Source organism: Poeciliopsis prolifica, unplaced genomic scaffold (genome assembly GCF_027474105.1).
Source record: "Poeciliopsis prolifica strain line A6 unplaced genomic scaffold, Auburn_PproV2 SCAFFOLD031, whole genome shotgun sequence".
Taxonomy (NCBI): Eukaryota; Metazoa; Chordata; class Actinopteri; order Cyprinodontiformes; family Poeciliidae; genus Poeciliopsis; species Poeciliopsis prolifica.
This window is the reverse complement of record NW_026562406.1, coordinates 3242302-3267216: the sequence shown is the minus strand read 5'-3', so window position 1 is coordinate 3267216 and position 24915 is coordinate 3242302. Positions and strand designations below refer to the sequence as shown.

Below are 24915 nucleotides of genomic sequence, written 5' to 3'. Positions count from 1 at the left end.
AAAAATGGGACATCCTTCTCCCATGGACTCCAATTACTATTAACAAAACCATTCATTAGAGAGATAAATAATTTGTAACTGTTATCTTGTGGATACTTTTCAGATCGTAAAAAAAAAAGAAGAAAAAAGACACAACTCACCCACTATTAAGCTGTACAAACTGAGCTATTAATTGATATTATTATGCTTTATGGCCTTGTTTGGACTAATCTCCCAAATTTCAGACTGCTTGCATGATGCTTAAACTTAATGTTATGTTGAAGTGTTTGCCAGAATTTACTCAGCAGAAAAGTTCTTGTGTCAGTATCAGTCATGCTGTGATTTCACTAACAAACACTTCATGTGAATGGGATCAGCTTAAAATATTACGTTAGGATTAAAAACTGTAGGTGCTCGCAGTATTAGCCATGTTTGTCAAATCCAGGGGTCTAAACTCTCGCTTCACCTGTTATGCACCTCCTCCACAGCTTCCCCGCCGGGTTTTGTGTTCGCATCCAGCTTTTGCCTTCATTCAGAGATCAGAGCTTGTCACTGCGGATCAAGCCAGACGCCGCGCTGAACGTGCAAAATTCATGCGGCCCACTTGCCGTACAACGGCGAGGAGATCTAGGAAAACCTCAGCATCGCTGCCGTTTGTTTTTGTGAAAATCAAGACATGAACTAACTTGAACCATCAGCTAGATCAGCATCCGTTCCTGCAATTGGTTCAGAGCAAAACACTCGTCACTTACTGCAACCTTCTAAGATCGACATGACAAGTTTTTTTTTTTTTTTTAGGAAGCAGCACATGGATGCACATTGAGATGTGACACCAGTAGGTTTATATAAAGTAATGAATTTCTTAAAGTGTGTTGCTTGGTAACAGCTCTAGTTTTAATAACAGTCCCCCAAAGCAGGATTAAACATAGAAAAAAATGTTCTGTTCGTTATTTAGCATGCAGATAATTTTATCCTAATTGGCAAACATATAGCTCCTTCAACTGCGATTTGAGAAGTCTTCGAGTTACAGCGCGGATGGAGCCTTTAATACTTAATATGCACAGCTACATTTGCTTACAGCGGCAAATGAAACCCCCGGTTGACACCCTGCAGAATGAGGGTAAGCCACACAGGGCCGTTGCTAAAAAGGCTGGCTGCTCACAGAGCGCTGAATTCAACCGCATCGGTGGAAAGTGCAGAGATAGCCGCAGCCACCACAAACAAACGCACCCAGGACTTGAGCTTCAAGAGTGATGATGTTAAGGAGTTTAATGTGAAACCAGAACATTTATGGCACTTGAGATGCTGTGCTTGAAGATCTCCACATCAAGCTCTTGACATTCGAGCAGATCCGTTGCATGCTGTGTGGTCGACTGTTTGAGAATGTTGGAGGTATTACATTCTTTTCAAGTGAAACGGTGTCCATGCTTTTGGAGCAACTTTGCGGTGGCGCCATTTTGGGAATGTTCGAAATAAACCAATGGCTGCGTTTCCAGCAATGGCAAATGAAATTCTGAAAACAAATTTGCTTCATGGAAAATCTGCAATTTTCGTGTGTTTTTTGTGATACGATGAGGTGACTTTTTTTTTTTTTTTGCTGTTTCGAGATTGCTATATTTTGCAAAACTGCAATGGAAACACTTGCATCACTTCACACGAGTCACGAGATCAACTTCAGGACGTTACCACTTTGCCGAAGGCGACAAAGAGGATGACGATGCGTTTTTCTGCACAATGTGCAGCTGGCTCCACCAGAGCTCTCACGTCACTCGGGTCACTAAAAGCTGTTTGTGTCAATATGTCATCATGCAAATATGTCTCAGGTTACGTAGAATGGACAAGTGGAATTGTTAGACAAGCAGAAATGTGACTTGCAGAGAACCGATTCTTGATTTTCATGCTTAAAAGAGACACCAGAGCCAAGAGTCAGCCTGAGCCAGAGGCCTCCAGCAGCAACCTGGCCTTCCAGAGTCACTGGTCACTAATGGTGTCATTTGTTCCAACCAAGTACTGAGCTGATTTCATTAGAAACTTCTTCCTGCATTTGTGAAATAAGTGTGTGCGCTGGACCTGCAGGGGGAATTCAGTTCCCTTTTTGACTTGAGTTTCTGAAATGAACTAGCTTCTGATGTTCTCATTCATTGAGATGCATTGAGATAAACTACACTTAAAGAATAGTGTTGGTAATTTTTATTTCACGAAATGCGACAGAATCCACATCGGGTTGGAAGCAAGTAAAACAATGTCTGATATCATATCATTCATTTTCCTAGTAGATATTAAAGCTCCAAGATATAATAATCAAAAGAGGACACAAAATACGCTTCGGTTGCTAAATGACTCATCACTTTGTAAGAGCTCTGTTTTTGTTTTTTTTTGTTTTGCATGTGTTGGTGGATTGCGTGGGTGTACCTTTGAAAGGTACACAAAGGTAGGGCTCCTGTGAGAAAAAGAAATGTGTGTTTTGCATTTATTGTTCCTCCGTAGGTCAGCGGGTGGGTCAGTGAAAATTTTAGATCCCTCTCACAGAGAACCGAAAGTTTTCTTTTTCTGTCTCTTTTGTTTGCTCATGAGGCTCTAAACCATCTGAACGCGGTTTAACTGATGAAGCATAATGTCCAGCCCAGTGCAAAAATGGGTAATTTGAATATCAATCAAACCAAATGAAATGCAAAAATTCTCAGATCGAGGCGATTTTAATTTATACCTTTGAGGGCAGCTACAGTAGCTCCCCTGCCTCCCTCCGTTTCTGTTTTTTATCCTTTCCAACTTTTTCAGTTTGGGGTTTTGTTAGAGTTGTGAGAGTTTCTTGTTTTATTATTCACTGCATTTTTAATTTTACTTTCCAAATTTTGTTCAACCCCCGTCTCTGTCGCGGTCAGGCCAAAGCAACATCGAGACAGCTTGCAAATCCAATCAAGGACAAATGCCTTCATTTTTGAAGACATCTCCTTTGAGCTATTGTGACATAAAAGTGATAGTGTTTAAAAGGAGATTATAACAAATACTGAAGCAATGTACACAACCTCTAAATGTGCAGAAAAATAAATAAATACAACTATTCCTTATTTTTTTTGCATTTGAACTTAGCTGACCTAAAACATGAAATGTTCAAAATATAATGTAATTCATTACCATTTCCACAGAAACATTATAGGACAGGCATATTGAAATGTTGTGCGTTTCTTTAACTCACAAGTTCAAAACAAACATGGAGAATAAATATAAGATAAATTGAGCACTTATGAAGACATCATGCATTTAAAAATACACTAAACTTCATCGTATGAATACATATACAGTGGTTAATGTTTCATCTCGAAATTATCCAAATGCAATTGAAATACTGCACATTGCTCACATTTGGGGTTTGCCTGATGTCATGTCAGACGATGAGGAAAGATGTATTTGCTTTGACACAATGTGAGTAAATATGTTTCAAGCTGCTCATGAGCAGGACATGCAAGAATAATTCCTTTCCATCTGACGTTATCTGATGCGACAGTAACGTTTCTGACGGCCCCTGTACGCGTTAGAGTGTCGTGCGATCTGATTATCACCGTTATTACTTTGTCGTCACAGCTGTGTTTACTCAGCTTTAATGGCATTTTTTTTTTCGTGCGTGTACCTTGGCAGAGATATGTGCTGGAAACTGGCGATGCCGTACGTTTACACATGCTTCCGTCATCACAAAGTTGCTTCGCATTAAGAGGAATATTTTCTCTCCCTCTCAGATGAACAGCCAAGGTGGCTTTTCTGTCCATCACTCACATTTTTAGTGTGGCTATTATACACTGTTCAGACGCTGAACATCGATTCCACCCACGTACATCTCCTTCAGACGCTGGACATCTGGGACAAAATACACATGTTAGATAAACTTTCTTCTTCTTGACCTAGAAAACTGAAATCTCTCGCTGGCCGATAGACGTGGGAACGCAGCTCCGTCCGCTCATCATTTGTTTGAGGCTTTGGGTCTTGGCTGCACGTACTTTTTCATTTTTTTTTTTTTTTCTTTTTTATCAGAATGTGCCTTTGCAGGATCCTGACTGATTTATACCTCAGTGCACATTTTCCATTAAAGTGACAAACTGGACAGGATGTGGAAGGCATACTTTAGATCCAATTAATCATTTAGCAGATCACAATCTTCCACAGATCTCCGGCGCGTTGCTGGTAAAGACATGATGAGGAATGGGGTAAATGACCAACGCTGGCAGATTGCTATTATTATTAGCATGCACGGCTGCATGTTGTCATAGTAGAAAAACACACAAGTATTTCCGTCGATGCCATGGTTTTGTAACGTCTGTGAAAAACATGGCAATTAACGCTAGCTGGCAAATTACAGTGGATGTCAGAGTGCTTTTATTATCCTGTTTGGGGAAGGAAACTCTTTGCAAGAGCTAGTGAAATACATTTAATCGGTTGTCATTCAGAATTAAAACAAAATAAAAATGTAGGAAAAAGTGCCTGGAAGAGTAAACCTTGATGTCAAAATCAATTATTGTGTTTTTGCAGTTTCTTGCTGAGTATTCGGACCCTTTGATGTTTCCACATTCTGTAAACTTGAAAGTGTTTTAATGAGATTGAATATAACAAACCAACACAAAACGGCGCACGATTGCTAAGTAGGAGGAATATGTTTTCTAAGGATTCATCTTGTGTCGGCTTGCAGGGTCACGGAGGGGCTGGTGCCTCTCTCCAGGGATCTTTGGGAGGGTGGCGGGGCGCATCATCAACCCTCCTGCAGGTCATGTCGATATTTTACCACAGCGCCTTCTTCTACGTGTTTGCACCGCGCATGACGAACAGGACAGTTGTGCTGTCAACAGCTTCTCCCGCTTGAGCTGTTGATCTCTGCAGGACCTACTGGGTTACCATTGGCTTCTGGGCGGCTCCTCTGATTACTTCCTTCCCCGATTAGGTGGATTGCCGTGAGTTTTTAGGTTCACAGCTGCGCCATATTGAATCATGGATTGAGCGACGCCCTTACCGTGCCTCAAACATATTCCTACCTTTCTCCCTGACCTGTCTGTTGTGTTCCTCGGTCGTCACAGTGCAGCTTCATTCTGAGATGAGATTGCACTCAGGTAGACGTCATTCACTAAGCTTCTGCCGGCATTTTATTTAGGGTATCAGAGGAAAAGGGGACGAGTACAAATATATGCCACACTGCATACTTATATTTATTATCGCGTCGGTTGCTATGAACCAACGGCTTCTTTCGAAGCAATCCAAAAAAATCTGCGTTTGTTTTCCCCAGATCTCACAGGTGACCTGAAGATAGACGTCAAGGCTTTTCTCACAGTGATTGGTTTCTCTCCTCTTTTTGAACATCAGTGGTATTAGAAGCATCCTCTCATGCTCAACTGGGCTTTTGCAGATCTGATATTTAAATGTCTCCAAAAATAAAAGGTCACTTTAAGGGAGGGATGTTGAAAACAACAACAACAAGAGAAGAAATAAAGCACATCCCGCCCAAAACAGTTGCCTTTATGTTAGTTTCTGCTGTGGACGAAGTTGGCTACGGATCCTCCTCACTGTCCCTTTTCATTTGCCAAGCGATGAAATGATGACACATAATGGGCTGCATAGCTACTTCAGCTGCACTGGCCACAGTCTAGATGCCAAATTGAAGCAAAGTGAGCGGGCTAAAAATGCGGAGCTGCCTGCGGTATCCTTGGTAACAAAAACTGTTTATATATATATATATATATATATATATATATATATATATATTTTTTTTTTTTTTAATTTTTTTTTATTTTTTTTTTTACCCCCACTAAAAGGTCAGAAGTGAAATAAGAAGTGCAGATAAAAACTTCCCTTCTTACACCGGCGACTTCCTCCGAGGTTATTTGGCGTCCAAGGTGTCCTTTGAGAATCTCTCTCTCTCTCTCTGTCTCTTTGTTTCTCTCTCTCTCTATGTCTGTCTCGTTTCTGGGAAGGTGATGAATAAAGGGGGTGGGGTGTGTGTTCTTCGCCCTCACGCTCACTCATCATCATGACTGCAAAAAGAGAAGAAGACAGACTTCCAATCACATACTTTCTCACTCCCAGCCCCCCGTTTTCTGACTTGCAGTCGCTGGATAACACTAAAGAGGAACTGAGCAAATTTATTAATATTTCATAGCATACTTTGGCGTCTCACTAAATGGCTTAGCCGGGTTCCAGTCTCCAAAAAGAAAGTGAAAACATCATTTTCGGGGGTAGTCCATCACCCCAAATGAAGGCCAAACAGCTGCCGGCATGCGCTTGTAGAAATCTAATTTTCTTTAAAGAGAAAGAAGCATGCAGACGGCCTGTGCCTTTAACGCAAATGTGGTCGCCATGGCTGCCACCATAAAGAAACACCTTTTAACAATTGACACCGAATGGGAAATGCATAACCTGCAGGCAAAAATCCATTCAAAGTAGACGGTGTGAAGAGGTGCTTGGATTCACTAATGGAGACTCGCTCTCACTGCTTGTAGGAAAACACAATGTCTTCAATTCAAGATGCAGCAGATGCATTGCTATTGTACCTCAAACGAAAGACCTGAGAATGGAAATATAGCTTCTGCTAACAAAGATGCAAACTAGGATTGCTAACGAGAAAATTGATAGTTGTAGCAGGCTGGTGCTTTAGTTCAGCCTTAGCGAGTCAAATGTGAACCACTTGGAGCATTGGCCAGAAATACCTGGAGAAGAAGACCTGCCAAAACTCAAACAGGGCATCGGAGTAGGAATAAAAAGAAGATTTTGAACATGGCACGGTTGCTGGTGTCTATTTTAGAAACGCCTGATCTACTGGGAGTTTCATGCAGAACCATCTCTCAGGTTTACAGAGAATGGGCAGAGAACAATTTAATTATGCTGCTGAGCGGACAAAAATGCCTTTTTGATGTCAGAGATGGGAGAAGAATGGGCCGACTGCTTTGAGATGACAGAACGGCAACAGCTCCGTGAGTTACTGCTTGTTGCAAACAGAGACGGTGTGCAGAATACCATCTCTGAATGAACAACACATCAAATCTTGAAGCGGGAGGGCTGCAGCAGCAGAACGCCACTCCAGGGGCCCCGGTGGGGCCACTACAGCCCGAGAACCGAGTCTGCACAGCCTCACCAAAACGGGACCGTAACAGTTTGGAAAAATATCGCCAGGTCAGATGAATCTCAATTTCTGCTGCAGCATTCAGACGTCTGGGTCAGAATTTGGCACAGATTCATGTTGCCTTGTGGTGATTCGTAGAGTGAGGGAAACATTTTGGCCCTTATAATCGTAACTCATTGAACGTGAACATGGGCATCCTTTTACAACAGTGTACCTACCCATCTTGTTATGGTTACTTTCAGCAGGATAATAATAGTAATAAAAAACCCCCAAATCATCCCAAACTGTTGTCTTGAACAGGATGTTAATCTAACAGAGAACCTTAGGGGAGAATGGGAGATGCTATCATGCTAACATGGACAAGGATCTCAGCAGAATGTCTCTGACTCATTGCTGATTAATTGATTGATTTTATTTAAGGGGGACAGTGCTTATTAATGAATGTACAGTGCCAGTGCTGTCATAAATATACTGGATTTAGCAAAATGCTAATGTCCATCCAGTCCTATTAAACAAGGACAAGATACAAACATGCATACAGTTTCATACATAAAGAAATACAAATCTAAACTAAACAATTAGAAAACGTTTTTTTTCCTTTTAAATGTGTACAAAATGATGTATGTCGCAAAAATAATAACAAAACACAAAATTTGTCAAAGGTTCAGTGATCAGCGTTGATTACTAACCAACCATGCTTTCATCTGTCCCTTAAAAGAGAGATAGGTGGCGCTCTTTAAGAGTTAAATCAATTCATAAGACAGAAGGGCTCTACAATAACTGGGCCTGAGTTTAAGCATTTAAAATGCTTATTCACAACCAGCTGAAACCTAAAATCTGGATTTATAAAAAGAATCTAATTACCAATACCATTACTATGAGTGACTCCTTCCACACATGCATGTAGGCAACGCGTCGTCTTTGTGCCCAAACTACAGAAACTACTCTGGAAACTTATGTTGGCCAAAATGAAGCCTACAGCATCTGTAGCTGATGCTGAGCTACAGAAGATGACAAACATTTGTTCACATGGGAGCAAATTGTGATGAAGAGCAGAACCTAAATGACTTTCCTCTAATATGTAAGTCGCTATGCTAATGGTGTGCCATTTGGTTAATGAAAAAAACAAACAAAAAAACAACAATCTGCTCATGCATGTGAAAAAAAAATCACAAGATTGATAGCCCTGTGTCAAATAAATGTTTTATTGAGCCACAAACTAGATACAAATTAGATTTAATATTTTAAATTGTCAATTAGCTTTCTGCGCCCGCACATCCCAGAGTTAAGGGCCCATCTGTGGGAAAAATCTGAAATTATTCATTTCAGACTTTTAAAGTGAACACAGCCTAAGTGACACTATGCGAGTCAAGACACATTAGAGAACAACTCGGGTAATGACTGTACAGATTCAGTTTGATTAAGTAGGTTAAGTTTGGTGTTTGGGAATTTTACATTTTCTCTTATCTTCCTGTAAAGCTTGCAGTGGGTTTTAGTAATGAACCGAGACGGTACATTGGAGTTTTTTCACTCTGCTATGCTGTCACCACAGGCTTCAAGGAAGCTGGGCTTTGACACGACCGCTCAACACAATGCGATAAAAGGAAAGATGTTTATGGTTTCGGACATTTTTTATGTGTTGCTTGTTACCTGCTTTGCCATTGTGCCTTCCGGATGCTTTAGCCAGGACGTTTTTTCCTTTGAAACGTCCCATTGTGACAAGACAACTAATCGAACTTCGAACCACTAGTTCTGCTTTTATGACCTTCTTCTGTTTTACTTTTCTCCATGTGTTGATATCCGAACTGTCTTTTGTGAACTTTGTGATGCTTTTTGTTCACTGATTTTCTCTGACAAGCCTTTGAGCCCCACACGGCACAGAAGGATTTATATTTGGATTAAATTACACAATTGGACCTCTCTTGTAACTGTGGTGACTCCTGTTGGATTTCATTTTGGGTTTCAAGAGTAAATGGAGGTTAAATACAAATCCACACCTCTCTTTTCAGATTGCTGTTTGCAAAAAGCCTTGAAAACAACTCATCTTTGTCTTCCACTTGACCATTATCCACTGATTTGTGGTGGTTTATTACATAAAATCATTACCTGGAATGCTTTAAAAGACATCTAAAGAAAAGCCGTGAATTTATGTGCGGCAGTGATGTCAACCGCTTGATAAAGTGTGTAACGACGTGAGAGCTTTCAAAGTGTCGCGTTAGGACCGAATGAGCTAACAGGCTCTAGCAGGTTGTCACTGTGAGAGACAGAGAAAGGTCAAAACACCGGAAAAGGTCACGGCTAATATGTTGTCAATGTCTGATGATAATGGAGGACAGACTCGGACCTAAAAAGAGGAACAAGGAGTGCTTAACACTGTATATCAACAACAGATGAAAAACATATCATGATACAAGCGTTTTCTACCGGTTGAGATTGCAAATTATTTTAGTGTTTTGCTTTAAATATCCAAAATAGTGTCAAAAGTAACGGGACCTCTACCTTTTTATCCACAATGCATTTTTAAGCAGTTTTGGGGAAACGTGAAACTGCTCCCAAATACTCGGGAGTACTGTGCTTGTTCTGCGTACCGTGCACCGTCTATTGACTGGTTGAGATTTCACAGTAAAGCTAAAGATTGCCTGCTTTTCATAGGTGGGAAATTCCTTCTTTTTCCACAGTCAACACCAGCAAGTTTGTCGACCAGCCTGATTCCTTCTCCCCGACAGAAAACTGCCAGCAGCTCACAGAGCAGGCGTTAAGCTAGAAGCTAAGCTAAAAATGCGCCTTTGTGTGTCCGTGCCCACTTTGAGTCTGCATTGGGTCTGCGCGGGCCTCCGAGAAGTTAGGAACAGCAGAGTATGTTGGGGGCAGCGTGAAACTTATCGAAGAGCTCGTCGACGCCACTGCCCTGGCTTAGCCAAGAGAGGTTCAGCAGCTAAAACTTTTCCCCCAGAATGCCATGCAGTTTTGAATCGTAATTCGGTGAAACAATCAAAGTTCTATCGGCCGTCTCCTCCAGTGATATTGCTCACCTGTCTGTCGTAGCAAATGTTGTTATGGTTTAATCGCCCAGCCCTATACAAAACATGCACAACGGGATATAATTAGTCTTTCTTCTGCTTTGGATGCAGAACACATAACTGATTCAAATTAGCATTACAATGCGTTGGAGGACTAAAAGATTGGAACCCAACAGTATTTACCAAAAACTGAATCGAGGCTCTGCAGCGACACATGAAAGTAGGAAGCATCATGACAGCAGCTAACTCCCTGAGAGCAGCAGACTGTCAAAAGGGCGCATTATTCCTGAAGAATGAAGTCCATTTTTGACTCCCCTCCCTCACAGCCCCCAAAAGGCTATTTAGGCGCATCCTAAAAATAAATTAAATGGATTTTTGATTATTCTTCTAATGCTGGATTTGGGAATGATGCAACACAGAGGGCCTCCCACGAGTGATTATCCCAAAGCGTGCACTATCATTCCAGTTGAAATGATGTGTCTCAGCCGGCATTGAACGGTAATGGCAGGCTTCACAAGCCGAGGCTGAAAAAGGCCAGTCAGAATAAAAGCCTTTGTTCCCAGAAGTGATAGAACGTCACGCTCCTTCAGAGCCACCCTTGAGTCGAGCTGCTGTTTGTTTCTCAGAAAGTTTCATCTGCGCCTCAAAGATAGAGGAATCATCTTGAGTTGTTGTCTTCTACCGTAATGTTCAGTTGTCATCTTCCATTCTTTTACCCTGTTCTCTCCATCTTGTGTTGAGGCTGTAGGGTAAGTGCTTTGTTTTCCAAGGACGGGCAGCTCTGACAGGGATGGACATGCCCACTGTTGGGGGCTGGGGGGGGGGATCAATTTATCACTGTGGCACTAATAGCTGCCTATCATCTCTAATGTGGTGCGAGCCAACAGCCTCTCCCCAAACTGGCAGGTGGTGAGTTATGCCGGAAAGGCCATAAAATACCCACTGCGGCACTTTTCAACAATTAACAGGAGGGTAAAGCGGACGTCATAAACACCTTTACAACACAGAGACAGGGCAGCCTCTTTGTGAATCTAGGTGTGTCTCTTGACACCGCAAAACGCCCGCTGTCACGTGAGGAAGCGTAAATATGCAACTCCTAAAATTTGGAGATGCCATCTGAGGAATGAAAACGTAGGAATACAGGAAACAAATATCTGGTCAGAGGTTTTAAATAAAGCGGAGCGATCGCAAAAGTAACTCCTGGAAGCAGGTTAGAAGACTTCAAGGTTAATAAAGTTTGGGGAAATAGCCACTTTAGATTCTTGTAATTTTTCTATTGCAGACTTTAGTTGTCATGCAGCCATTGCAATTGTTTGTGTTCTGCTTTTAATGTCGCGGTTTAAGAACCTTTTAAGTGTTACATCAGTGTCATACTTACACATCAGAACTGAATAAGTTCTAAATTCATTGAACTAAAAACTATGTTTCATTTGCATACTGTTGTTTTTGTCAGTTTTTAGAGAAAGTTACCCTTTTCTTTCCCATGTGTGACATTTATTGTGCTGCTCTATATGTTTTCCTAGATAATGAGCTTTTTTCCAGCTGGAGTTTCTGAAAAGAGGCTCTATAAGCAATTATAATTCTTGATTGGTGAGGTTAGCAAAAGCTACCACAATATTCTGACTACATGTCATCTATAGGGTCCAGAGTTTAAGCAATTCAATTCAAAGGAAATGTTGTAGCTCATATCATCCAAGTGTCTTCAAAGAGTTGTTGCGCATTGTAATGCTGAAGGCCGGAAGGATCTCCAGTAGCAGTCAGTCTTGCAACGAATTGGAATAGCCTTCTGACTACGTGATCACTATTTAGGTTCATTTATTAGTATTCATTTTATATTTGTCAGGTGTTTGGCTGTTTTGATGCTTTCTTCAAAATAATCCTTTAGCTTTAACACTATCGTACTAAACAATATGAAGGTTATGTCTCGCGAATGCTGTCAACCCTGAAACTGGGCCCTTCATTTCTTTTGGTAATGTTTACCAAAAGCACTGGTGTGTTAACATCAATGTTTGCCTTTGTGTTAATTTCTGGTGGATTTGAACAAAAACAAACTCTGATCGTGCAGTAAATTCATCAGAAAATTATCAGAACTTGTGCGTTTTTCAACAAAATAATGCATCGTGAGCCTGTCTTGGCCTTGCTTCTGTACTTTTGGAAAATTAGACTTTGGTAATTACCTTGTAAATGTTCTTAAGTGCTCAGAATACAACTTTGTTTTTTTTTTTTGCTGGTCTCTTTCTTTTTAGAGTAACACAAGACCTGCAAACGGTTGGTTAAGCTTGCAGACTTAAAACACGGCTGACTTGATAAGACCAATTGTGTTTGTTTGGTTTTCTTACCAGGATTCTTTATGTTTTTTGTGAGAAGAAATAACCAAACTAAACCTGCTGGAGTCCCCCTCTGTCCCCTCTGTGTCCAGTGGAAGCACATTATAACTCTGTGGACAGTGAAACGGTGATCTCTCTGACACTATATCTGACATCTCATTTATGTCACTAAAAACCACTGGAACAATATGACAAAAAAAAAGTGGTTCAGTTTCTGTTAAGACATTCTTATACAGTGATATGGCTAACAAAGTCATTGCAAGTGCATTGCAGGAAAACAACCCCAGACTGTGTAACTGGCTGATGCAAAGATGATGATAGTGTCTCTTTGGTGAGCTGTGGAGGGATCATGCTGTCTCTCATTCTTTCTCTACATCTCTAAATTGAGAGCTTGGTTCTTTATCTGCTGCATATACACTGTAGATTCATTGGTAGTCTAAGATATAAAGAGTACTTACTCATTCTAGTAAATAAAGAAATTTACATCAATTTAAAAACGAAACAAAATAAGACAGGAGGAAGTTTCTTTTCAGATTCTTCCTTTTCCGTTTGACCATGAAGTGAGCGGGGAAAAACCGGCGTTTTCAGACTCCCTCTTTTTTTTTCTTCAATGCTCTCAGTCACTTCACATAAAACAAATTGTGCAAGAAAGCAGTGAATAGCTGCAGCTGAGTGATGGATAAAGGAAAAAAAAAAAAAAAGCATCCAAGCTGCGCTTTTCAGGATTTTCGGTCGTTTCGCAAAAAAATAATAAATAAAAAAATAAAAATTGTGCAATTCCCATCATCATGTGGATCCCTGTGACCATTTCATTCATGCGCAGGAGACAGGAAACCTGGCAACACTTGACAAGACTTTCTGAATGAGTTGCTTTGAATCATCCTCCGGTCCACTGGCGGAAGTTTCCGAGCGAGGCAAATGAGCACCGTTTTCCGTCGGCTCCAACCTGCTATGTATTTTATTTTTTTCTCCCCCGGCGAACCTGTTTCTAAATCTTTCACTTCGCCCTCCAAACCAACTCCCGCACTTGAATATTTCAATATGTGTGCTCTCTTGGCTATGGGAGGATCGCGAGGTTGCCGCTGGTGATGACAGGCCGCCGCGGCCTCTTTCGGTCTTTAAGTGCAGAAAATAGTCCACTTTACCTGGCAGCCTGGCGGAAGTAATGGAGTCCTCCATTAGCGTGGCTAGGCTTTTTGTCAGCGGCTGGGTGATCCCCGGGGGCCGCTGTGGCGCCGGATATGCCCCCCCCCCCCAAAAAAAAGATCCTCTGGAGATGTGAAAACAAGCCTCTAAACTCCCGCGCGTGTTCGCCACGCTCTCTGCTTCCGCTCGCGCTGCTTCATGGGAGGCGGTTATAATCGGACGCCGCTGGTTCTTGACTTGATTCTGAGCTTCTGCTGTAATGTGTCCTGTGGCAGCAGAAATATGTGACGGAGAAAGAAACATAAAATCAAATAAAATTCCAGCACATTTTGAAGTGATACCGAAAACGAAGCCACATTCATGAAATGGATGAAATTATTCTAATGTCTTTGGAGAATATTGTTTATTTCCCAGGCACATGTAGCGCTATCGAGGATCTACATTATCTTCAGTTCTTATAACAAAGATGTGTACATCAAACATAACTGAAAGAATTTGAACCTCGCAATTTGATGTGCTGAAATTGGGACTCTGTCTCTTTAAGAAGCTCCTGTTGTTTTTGACACATCGTCACACTATTTCTCCGTTGAGCCATTTACAAACGTTCTTAGGAGGGTCCCACTCAGAGGTGGCTCACAAAATGAGCTCCACAGATGAGAAGTTGCACCAGGTGTTTGCTAAGTGTTGCTGCTGCTAGTCTGGAGGAGCTCAGTGTGGGAAAGAAAGAATCAAAGCAACATTCTGGTTATGTTTTCAATGACCAAACAACATTATGATGGGATGTAAAGCTAAAAAGCCTGTTATTTCTTAAACTAATAGTAAAAGCATGGATTTTAGAAATCACACCAACAGTTTTTCTTAACTCTTCCTCACAAGTTTATGCTAAAATTGAAATAAAACATGTTCTGAAATAAAACATTATGACAAATAAAACAATGTTATTTGTCATGTCACAAATAACATTGTGACATTATGATCTCTGAAAGGGTTTTTATGTATCTTATGATTTATTTTTATTTTTTTTCCTTTTTAGTTTTGATTTCTTAAAATTTTTTAACTTGTGCCGTTATAAATTTTTGTCGGTTATTTTGTTTTAGAGGAAGTCTGGTGCTTTGGTCTCAACTATCCCACTATTTTGCCTACAGAATTCATTTTATTTGTCGCTTCCGTTGATTTGTTTATTTATTTTGGATATTTACAATGTCCTCCACTGCTTAAATGTTCATCAGAATTTTGAGTTTATCGATATTCGAGAAAGTGTTGTTGCGCCATTCTTCCATGTTACTTGGAAAACGGCCTCCAAACAACAATATTACCATTTATTGCAATAAGTTCTGGGACGATTTATCGTGTGGCAAAATTTGTTGTCACGACAGCCCTAGTTCAAAGTTCATGTTGTTTCTGAAGAGCATCGACACTGACGTTACGCCAGCACAGGCACATGCCGACCCCGGTCTACTGCACTAGAAAATGTTGCCTTGTTTCGAGGAATCACACTTTCATTGACTTCATGTGGATGACCAGGTGTGTCTGCGGCACTTATCCAGGAAATTCTGGGTGCTGTCGTCGATGTGGGCGTTACTTTCACACCTAACACAAACATAGGCATTGTCGCAGACTGAACACGCCACTTCACAGAAACAGTAGTCACTGCTGCTTGTGGATTGGATACTGAACAGAAAGCAGGAGTAATTCGGGAACAGTTTTAGGAAACAATCAATTTGAGCTCCTTAAATATCCCAGATTTCCATTCAGTTTGGCATCTATGGGATGTCCTGGAAATAAAAAAACAAGCCTGATATGAGAAGGCTGAACACAGTAGGTATTTTAAAAAAAAAATTTTTTAGCAAAAGGTGTCACCAACACACTCTAAGCCAGGCGATTGTACGCCAGATTGGTGGAGGTCCTTTTTGTAAAGCCAGTGTTGGCAAACAAATTCCTTTTCTTTTTCTTTTTTCTAGGGAGATTAAATGATAATAACAAGAGAAAACATCTCAAATCAAATTTGAAAATGAGTCATAGTTGTGGAAAACTGCCCTCCACAGCTCCAGACACAAAATTACCCCCACAGACAGCTCTCCCATCATTCAATAATGAGATTGCCAGAGAGCCTTTCTGGCAATCCATTATGTATATCTAAGAATCCCTTTAGCTTGACGAGAGCCAATCCCTATGTTTGTCTCATATCTGTTTGATAATATCCATCTGACTATTTTTATCCCCTCTTCGTGGCTTAAGTGCATTTTAATTGAGTGTAGTAAACTGTTCAGACATGTTGTTAAAGACAGTATAAGCTAAATCTGTTAGATAATACCCATTTTGCTCAGCTAACCTGCGCCAAGGGATCTTTAGAACGTGCGTGTGACTAATATGGTATTAAATTGAAATCTGAGTCAGTATGGCACAGGATTTTTCCTACATTTCTAAAGCACGTTGCATCCAAGCTACAGCAACGCAAAGAGGCAACTGCAACGCTAAAGTATCGTACAAAAAAATGATGGACGTTGCCATGACAGTGCTGACGTATTGTGGTATGAAATGCATGCGGGCCGCCTGCTTTGGGTGACCTTCAAATTATACATGCGTGTGGTTCAAGAGGGGAAGTGAAAGAGTAAAGCTGATTAAAAAAAAAAAAAAAAAAAAGCTTGACCAGTGTCAAATGTTCTCATGACCGGGGGCTGGGCTGTGTCCGCTTTCTGTGCTTAAACGCAAACGTTTTCACCCGCAGCGCACGGCAGCCATATTGCCCACGCTAAATGATCCTGCAGCCATGTGTTGATCAAGCTGCCATGTGCTCACAGGCAGAGATGCCTGCACGCCCGTCAGGTGTTTGTCCTGTGAATTTTTTGCTGCCTGCTGTGAGTGACAAGCACCAAAGCGAACGCGTACAGAGGAAGAGCAAACTCGACGTCTAAAAGCTTCTCCCCGTGAGCACAAATCCTTCCCTAAGCTGACTGAGCCGAGTTGGATTTTCTCTCTGGCGATAGCATCGCCGCTGTGCTACCAAGGTGGAGGGCGGTTTGGGGAATTGCCTCTTGCTCTCTGAAGCCTTTCTTTATCTTTTGATTAACAAAAGGGTAGAAACCACAGAAAGCACTTAAAGCCTGAAATGTACAACTTTTCATCAATGACACATTCGCTGCTTTAGATGAATGCGGACATTGAGCCAAAACGCGGTGCGATGTGGACACACTTTTTTTTTCTTCCCGTTCTGTGAGAATAGTGATTATTTTCTCTGTTCTTCACATAGCCGCGCTTTTCACACCTATTTTTATTCCTCTGACACCCCTCAGCTGCTGCTTGGATCCACTGTGCCGCCTGTTTGATTGATGGCTCCTTTTTCCCGCTGCTAAGCTCTCGGAGCCGGAGTAAAGCGCGGATAAGTCTCGAGGCTATGACAGCGGTTATGACCTCTCAAGGAAATGCTTTTAATATCACTATATACAGAAAGACCTCATGTGTGTCTGGGTGCCCTCTCAGTGAAAAAAATCCTTTCCACTTTAGAACATTTTTTTGCATTTCAGCCTCCAACTTCAATATCTGTCTGACATGCACCGACTTTGGGGCCTTTCTCTTAGCAATGCAGCTCAGTCCGAACGGAAAGTGTCTGTGAACAGCAACTTTAAAGCTTTGCCACAGCTTTTCCCTTTGGACTTTTGCTTGGACTTTGAGCCTTTTAGCTAATTATGTTGCATTGTAAGGGTCAAGACTTCAATGTCGGTCTCCTCTAAATAGAAAACCTTCTTCTGTATTTATCCAGAGTTTCCTGAGTGGCTTGTAGCCCTACTTTAGACCTCCCCACTTTATCCTTGACCCGTCTGCCATCTTTGGTTGGTCTTTGCGACGCTATTTGTGGATTTATGATTTTCAAAGAAAATGCCTTTCATTACATATCTTGCCATTAGCCCCATTATAGTCACAATATATCAAATGGTAAATCTTTCGCATTGCAACGAGAATGATAAACCTACGTCATGGTCATAGAGTTTACAAAAAAAAAAAGTTAAGCGGCCTCATTCATGTTTTGGCTATTGCTGAAACCCCCCTGTTGAGATTAACCCTGATGTCTTTCTGCTTCCTTTCATACAGATACCTTGGGATCACACGGCCTCTCACCTACCCAGCACGGCAGAACGGCCAGCTGATGGCTAAAATGATCCTGGGAGTGTGGCTAGTGTCGGCATCCATCACCCTGCCACCTTTCTGCGGCTGGGCCAAAAACGTCCACACGGCCGGCGTGTGCCTCATCAGCCAAGACTTTGGCTACACCATCTACTCCACAGCAGTCGCCTTTTACATCCCTATGCTGGTCATGCTCTTCATGTACTACAAGATTTTCCGGGCGGCTCGCAAGAGCGGCGCCAAGCACCGCTTCACGGACCTGTCCCGGCGCGAGCGCCTGGAGACGGTGGCCAACGAGGCGCTCCGCATGCAGGGCCTGAAGCCACCCGGCGTGGCCGAGGAGTGCGCCGCCTTGTCCCGCCTGCTGAACCGCGAGCGCAAGAACATCTCCATCTTCAAGCGGGAGCAGAAAGCGGCCACCACGCTCGGGGTGATCGTGGGCGTTTTCACCGTGTGCTGGCTGCCGTTCTTCATCCTGACCACCGCCAGGCCGTTCATCTGCGGGGTGGAGTGCAGCTGCGTGCCCATCTGGCTGGAACGCACTCTGCTGTGGCTGGGCTACGCCAACTCGCTGATGAACCCCTTCATCTACGCCTTCTTCAACCGAGACCTGCGTTCCACCTACCGTGACCTCCTCCGCTGCCGCTATCGCAACATCAACCGGCGACTGTCTGCCGTGGGGGTTCACGAGGCTCTGAAGGTGTGAAGCCTGGACGGTTAACCGGCATACTTTGCGGTCCAGATGTTAATTTTTCTTTTTAAAACTGCACTTGTTGCCGATAAAGGGCATAGCGCACACAGCAGGCCTGCAGATAAGACACAGACTGACAGAAAGAAAAAGTTGCTTCTGGTCGCTCTTAAGCCCCTCCGCAAAGCCATGGAGACAGCAGGAATACTTCAGTTTGCAGATGACTCAATCTTTCTATTTTGGGAGAAAAAGAAAGCAAAAAAAAAAAAAGCCAACATAGTGGATATTGATGGGCCACTTAAACTGAAGCTGGTTTTGTGCATATGCCAACAATTACATCCTGGCTCCCGATTTATGGTGCGATGTTGGAGCAAGAGAGAGAACTGACATGTAAACAAAAACAATTACCCCTGGGCTTTCAGCTACAACAACAACAAAAAAAAATCCAAACAGATTCCAGTACATAAACCGAAGTGATGTTTTATAGAGACGAGTGTTTTTGTTTTCTCTGTCAGCACATAAGTGAACACCTGCGGCACAGATAGCAGTCAACAATATTCACGCTCCTTAGTTTTCCGCGGTAGCATTTATGATCGGACCGCTCGTGGAGTTCCATAAAAGTTGCGGGAACCGAAAACAGTCGCTGGGATCAAGGCGATGAGAGAGGAGTGGTGTTATAAAGCGCGGCGTCCCGTCTGATGATGGCATTGCTCTTTGTTGTGAAAGAAGAAGAGTGTTTTGTCGAGTGTCTGCATGAAACATCTGTCTCACGTTTCACCGTGCACATCGACCAAATACATGGATTTGAGAGGGAAAGAAAAAGAGCAAGCGTTGAAGAAGTGTTGTCATGGTTTTAGCCAAACACTGCAGCCCCCGCTTGAACTGAACACGACCTCATTCCTCTACCATATGTGTCCTGAACCTCAGCATTGTGGGCTTTTCTGACTCTTTGTCATCCCGCCTTGATCAGTCTCGTTCATCAGCAGCTCCTGACCTTTCCACTCGAACGCTCGGTCTGTTCCCCAAGACTCCTTGCTGACAAACGTTTCCACTCGAGCGTGGAAACCAGGATGCGGTCACTCCCCTCCTGGCTGCGCTCCCATTTTAATCTCCGCTGTGACCTGTACAAAATCCGTGTCAAACGTCGTCATCGAACAGTGTGTGCTTTCTCTACCTCAATTCTTTGGAAAATACTGTACATTGGTTCATCTTTTTTTTTCTTTTAAAACTTAGATGTGCTGTTGTATTATTTTTTTCACTGCTGTTTTTTATTATGTAAATTATCCTGTCGAAAACCCCGTATGAGTGCTCAGTGTGACCACTTTGTCGTTAGTTTTAGAAAGCCTCCCAGAAAGCGGCAGTGTATTTCATCACTTTGTAAATAAAGAAGCATTTCAAATATGACTGTGTCCTAATGGGTAACATCACATGTACAGCTTTGAGAAGACTTCCTCCCCCCACATACAATGTCTTCTCACTTTTTTTTTTTTTTTAAGTTTAGACGAAGATAATTCCAGTAAATACAGGCTGCAATTTTCAGTTCCTAATTTCATTTACGCAAAGAAGAAGCTCTCCAAACCAGTCTGGACCCAAATCTAAATCCCCTCTTGATGAAACTGATCAAACCTAATTTCACCAGAGGGTTGACCAGATTAGGGATTAGCCTAACACTAACACGCTAACACTAACAAATCAAGAAAACACTCAAAGAAAAGCTGCCTTACGACATGGAATAGACCCAAGGACTTTAAAAAAAAGAAACACATCATGCCATTACCTAAAGAAAGCTAAGAGTAGATGAGTAGTCAGTGTAGACTGAGTTACAAAGAGATGTGTGAGCTCTTGAGGATCAAATTGCAGTGACAGTCATTATCTAGAAGAAGAAAAAAACTGGTGAACCGTTCCAGGAATAGCAATCAGTTTGTAATCTTCATCTAAAGCGCAATTGAATTTTGAGCACAAGCAGCGTCTCAGTTGGATAGTTTGGAATTTGAATAGGCCACTCTAAAATCCAGACATTTTTTTTCTTTTAAACCCATCAGTGGCAGACTTGACATAACCCGAGCCATTGCGTTTGAAACCAAAGACTGATGGTCAGACATTTGTCTTCTTTGTTTTCCGGCACACAGCAGAATTCGTGGTTCCTTCAATTGCAGCAAGTTGTCCAGTTTCCTGAAGTAGCAAAGGAGAAATTTTCCTCGAAAGTGTTGGGATTCATCAAGACATTCTGTGTCAAATGTGCGGCAGGCCTTTTGGTCAGTAATGATTTTGGCCTTTGAATTCTTCAAAAGGATGCCATTTTGCCCACTTACTTTGCACTGACCCTCGAGGCAATTTATTCTTTCAGTGTTTCAGTTGTTGCTCTGGACTTGGACCTTCTTGATGTGTTTGGAGTAAATTTGGTGGGCTGGGAAGTTTTACCTCTCTTCTATGTTTTCATCAGTTGTGGATGAGGCTTTCGGTTTGGTTCACTGAAGACCCAATGCTTCAGAAATAGCCTGTTAGCTCTATTCAGGCTAACTTGACTAATGAGATTTCACTTCTCACATCTAATCCAGATTGGTTGCGGTATATTTCCCCCCCATTCGTAATTGAAATCATCATTTGAAAACCACGTTTTGTTTTACTGACTTAACACATAAGTGTGACAAAAAAGCAAAATGGAAGAAAGCGCTAAGGGGGTAAATACTTTTCCACAGCGCTATGCCCTCCCAGTTTTGCTTCCTCGGATTGAGATTCACTTTTTGATCTGCGGATGTTTCACTAATCTTTAAATATTCTGTCCTCACACAACACTTCCCAATCAAATGCCTCACGTGTGCAGATTATCATTTAAAATTTATTATCCTCCCTTCCAGCTTTGATTCGTCCCCATCTGAAATAAATCCAAACTCTGAGGCAGGCCGGAAGATTAAAAAAAATATTTTTTTTACATGTTTATTGTGCCACTCACAAAGACTATGGAGATCTGTTGAGGGACAGTGACCCAAAAAATAATAAAAAAATGCTTTCATTCTCTGTTTGCTTGGAGCAAGATCTTTTATTCAGTCTGGGTTGACAGCGGTCTGTTTGCTGTCATGACTCAAACCGTTCGGAGACTCTGAGACGAGTTGGTGTCTTGACACTTGACATGGTTTGTGCTGCAGTAAGGAACAATGAACGCTGGTAAATCAAAGTCTGGAATGTGCAGAAAGACTTTCAGTTTCTTTGGAGCTTTTTTTCTCCTTTGCTTTGCAACATTTCCTATGTCTGACATCTAACTTAGTTCGGCTTTGGCTTTCACATATGATGATACTTTGGAGTGTCATTTGCAGGTTTTCTACAATAACATTTGAAGTTGTGAAACTCTGAGTTGCAACTTTTGCAAACTGGAGCGTCTTTTCATGCCTTTTCATCTTGTGCAGCAATCGGCCGCCGTTGCTCGACCGCAGTCTGAGATGAATACATTTCTGAGGCTCGTCATCAGCCTGAACAGCAGCAGGGGGTCTGGCCCGATCAGCGACATTTGAAACAGACTTTTTACACTGGGGTTTTCACAAAGTCAATATGGGTATTTTATTGATAGTGCTGGGATTTCAGAATACATTTTATGTCTACGAAGTAAGCAAAACTTGTATTTTCCGCTAACTTGTAACTTTCAAAAAGGGGGGAAGTGGAATTCATTGTAGATACAAAGTATCATCTGGTTTATTTGAGAAACTCTCTCTGAAGTCATGTTAAAGTCAAGGATAACACCAAACCTGTGAAGCATTTGAAGGTAAAAAAAAAAAAAAAACAAGAAAGGGAGAAAAACCTAAAAAGAACACAGGAGCACAGGGTTCACTTATAAAGGAACTACGCAAAATATTCAAATGATGTCAACACAATACACAAGAGTATGTCGTGGCTTTTCTGTGAAACACAAAAATATGTTGATTTAAGTAAAACGCATCAAATTTCACATAAAACTATCATCTTCACCATTTCTTCTTCTTTTGTCTGTAACGGACAACAAGCTTCACGATGCTGCCATGTACGGCCCCACCTTTCTGTTACTGTGAACAAAGGAAGCAGAAGTGAAACGGATATTCAGGATAATTCATGGTAATTCATGATAAACGCGTCAGATATAAGGAAGTTACTTCGGGGAATACTTACATCAAAATCTTTGACGATCCGTACAGTAAAACAGTTGGGAACATGACCCAAGCTAGCTTTCTGTGTTCACACACACACAAAACAAATTGTGAGAGGCCCAAGTGAAGCCTGTGAATTGCCCAAAACACGTTGTATGTCTCAGCAGGTGTTACTCTTGGGGAATGAGAACCAGCCTGGAAGCAGACGGCGCTCTCTCTCAGCGAGTGTGACTCTCTGCCTGATGTGTCTCATCAGCATCAGTGAATAGGATAAGAGGGTGAAATGTTTACGTGTGAGGAAGCAGCTATAATTCATCAAAGGGACCGAAGAGGGTAGTAGCAGATGAGTCTTTTCACATTAGCTGCCCACGGGCCTCGTCGGCAGTTCTGACAGGCTGTGGGGGTTGACGAGGTAATGGACACTTTTGCCTTGCCGTTTTTTGATCCAGCCCAGTAATTAAGAGGGGATGCTTTGATTAGGCATGGGCAAACAGAACCAAGAACTGCAATTTCATGTCCCTCACACCCCAAACACCCAGAGATTACGAGCAGCCTTTGTGAGACAGCGAATTCGGCAATTACACTTTGATGACCAGCTATTTATAGCTGATAACCCGGAGCATTTTCATGCACAGAACCAGGGGCGGAGCTCCAGGGTCGCAGCTCCGAATGGGAGGGAGAATTGCTGGGTTTCAGACGACGCAGCATCGACGTCACCCAATGCAGATGGAGGGCCGGAAGTAACTGCAGCCAATGTTCCCTCAAATTGTTCATGTGTCTGAGCGTACACACAAGCTTCCTGGGCACACTGAGGACCACTGTGAGCATCATCAGTGTACACGGCGTGGCCATGCACAAGTATCATAAATCTGGGATCATAGAAAGTTGCATGGCTTATAAAAAAATCAAATTACATCAGCAATTTTCATTCGTTTGCTTTTAATTTAAGTGATTTGCTCAATTAAAATAAAAAAAGAAAAGAAAACATTAATGTTCATGAGATGCATGCTATAAGTAAGAGTCCTGCTTCAGCCAGGGTGAGAAATGAGACATTACACCTTTCAAACATAAATGTTTGTTCATATTAAAACATTCACATTTTGCACAATGAAATGTTTTCTGTAGCTTGTGATGCAGTATAAATTCTTGTAAAATATTTAATTACAGTTTTTTTCACGTCTGCCCTTCTCACTTCTTCTCACTTCTCCAGTGGTTGTACACTTAGCCCAGGTTGATGGTCAGTCTGCTTCTTGCTTTATGTACTTGAATTCAGCATATTGACTGTTAATGGCCTCCATAATCTGTGGGTGGAGGAGAATGGCCTCATACTTCTTTGCCAGTGTACAAATGTCTGCTTATCCATAGTCAAAAGTCTGAACTCAACATTTCAATATCAAATGCAGACCATTCCTTTCATTTGATTTGATTCCATTTGATCTTAGAAGAAGTGCATTTTTTTTTTACTTTGGCTTGGTGAGTGGATGTCCCACGTAGACATGATAAGGTGATGGCTTTCACGTTTCTTAACTCGACCGCACTATTCTCACCTGCACCGCGCATATGACCAAGGCACGTAACCCACGTACACACAGCCAATCAGCATGCGCTGATTGGCTGCGTGGCGAAAGTGAACCGTATCGTATCATTGGCTGGATTCCTGTCACTCATTGAGTTCGATCGCAAAAAATTTTTTATTGGTCCATAGTCAAAACTGATGTCTGAGCTCAATGTCCACTTTACGTTGGACTTTATTTTATGCGCTACATAGATTTTCTTGTGCGCTGAGAATATGTGAGCAGTGCGCGATTGCGCAGGCGCGCAGCTTAGAGGGAACATTGACTGCAGCCCTTTTATTTCAGTCGCTTTCACAGTTCAGGTTGAGCATTTTGGAGCCCAGACAGCAGAATAGCGTAGTTATGTTATTTTACAGTATTTGTGTCATCGTTAAAAATAATCTGGAATGGATTGAAACACTCTCAAGCAGTGACGGTTCACCAAAAAAACTGCAGTCCAATCAACTCAAACTAAACAAAAACAGTTTTATTTTTCATCAGCATAGAAGAACTCATAATCTAATGGTAATTGCAATTCCACCAAGCCTTTTTCCTCTCTCACCATTCAATATCTTGGGTGTATTTCAACAAAACATACACTTACGTAGTTTCACTGTGGAATATTTGGACTTTTATTTAAGTGCAACACTCAAATTGAGCCCCTGCATTTACAATAAGAAGGGCTCATTCACTAAATGGCAACAATTTGCAACCATGTTGAATTTGTTGAGGCCCGTAGTGACTTAAATCAGATTTGTGTGCCGGTGTGGGCATGTGTACCCAGCAGTCTTATCCTCAAATATAATTGTGCTGTGACTGTAGCCATACTCCCCACTTTCAAGCCAAGTGGAAGCTATAAATACACCAGT

The 24915-nt window shown here is 41.9% G+C and overlaps 1 protein-coding gene across 1 annotated transcript in view; it reads left to right on the top strand.

Annotated features, from left to right (window-relative positions):
• htr7c (5-hydroxytryptamine (serotonin) receptor 7c) overlaps positions 1-19779 on the top strand; it is a 31589-nt gene extending 11810 nt beyond the window's left edge. Inside the window, exon 2 of the mRNA XM_055050934.1 lies at positions 17658-19779. Coding sequence (XP_054906909.1) covers positions 17658-18396 — 739 coding nt within the window. The 3' untranslated portion in view covers positions 18397-19779. The remainder of the gene's footprint in view (positions 1-17657) is intronic.
• The last annotated feature ends 5136 nt before the right edge of the window (positions 19780-24915 follow it).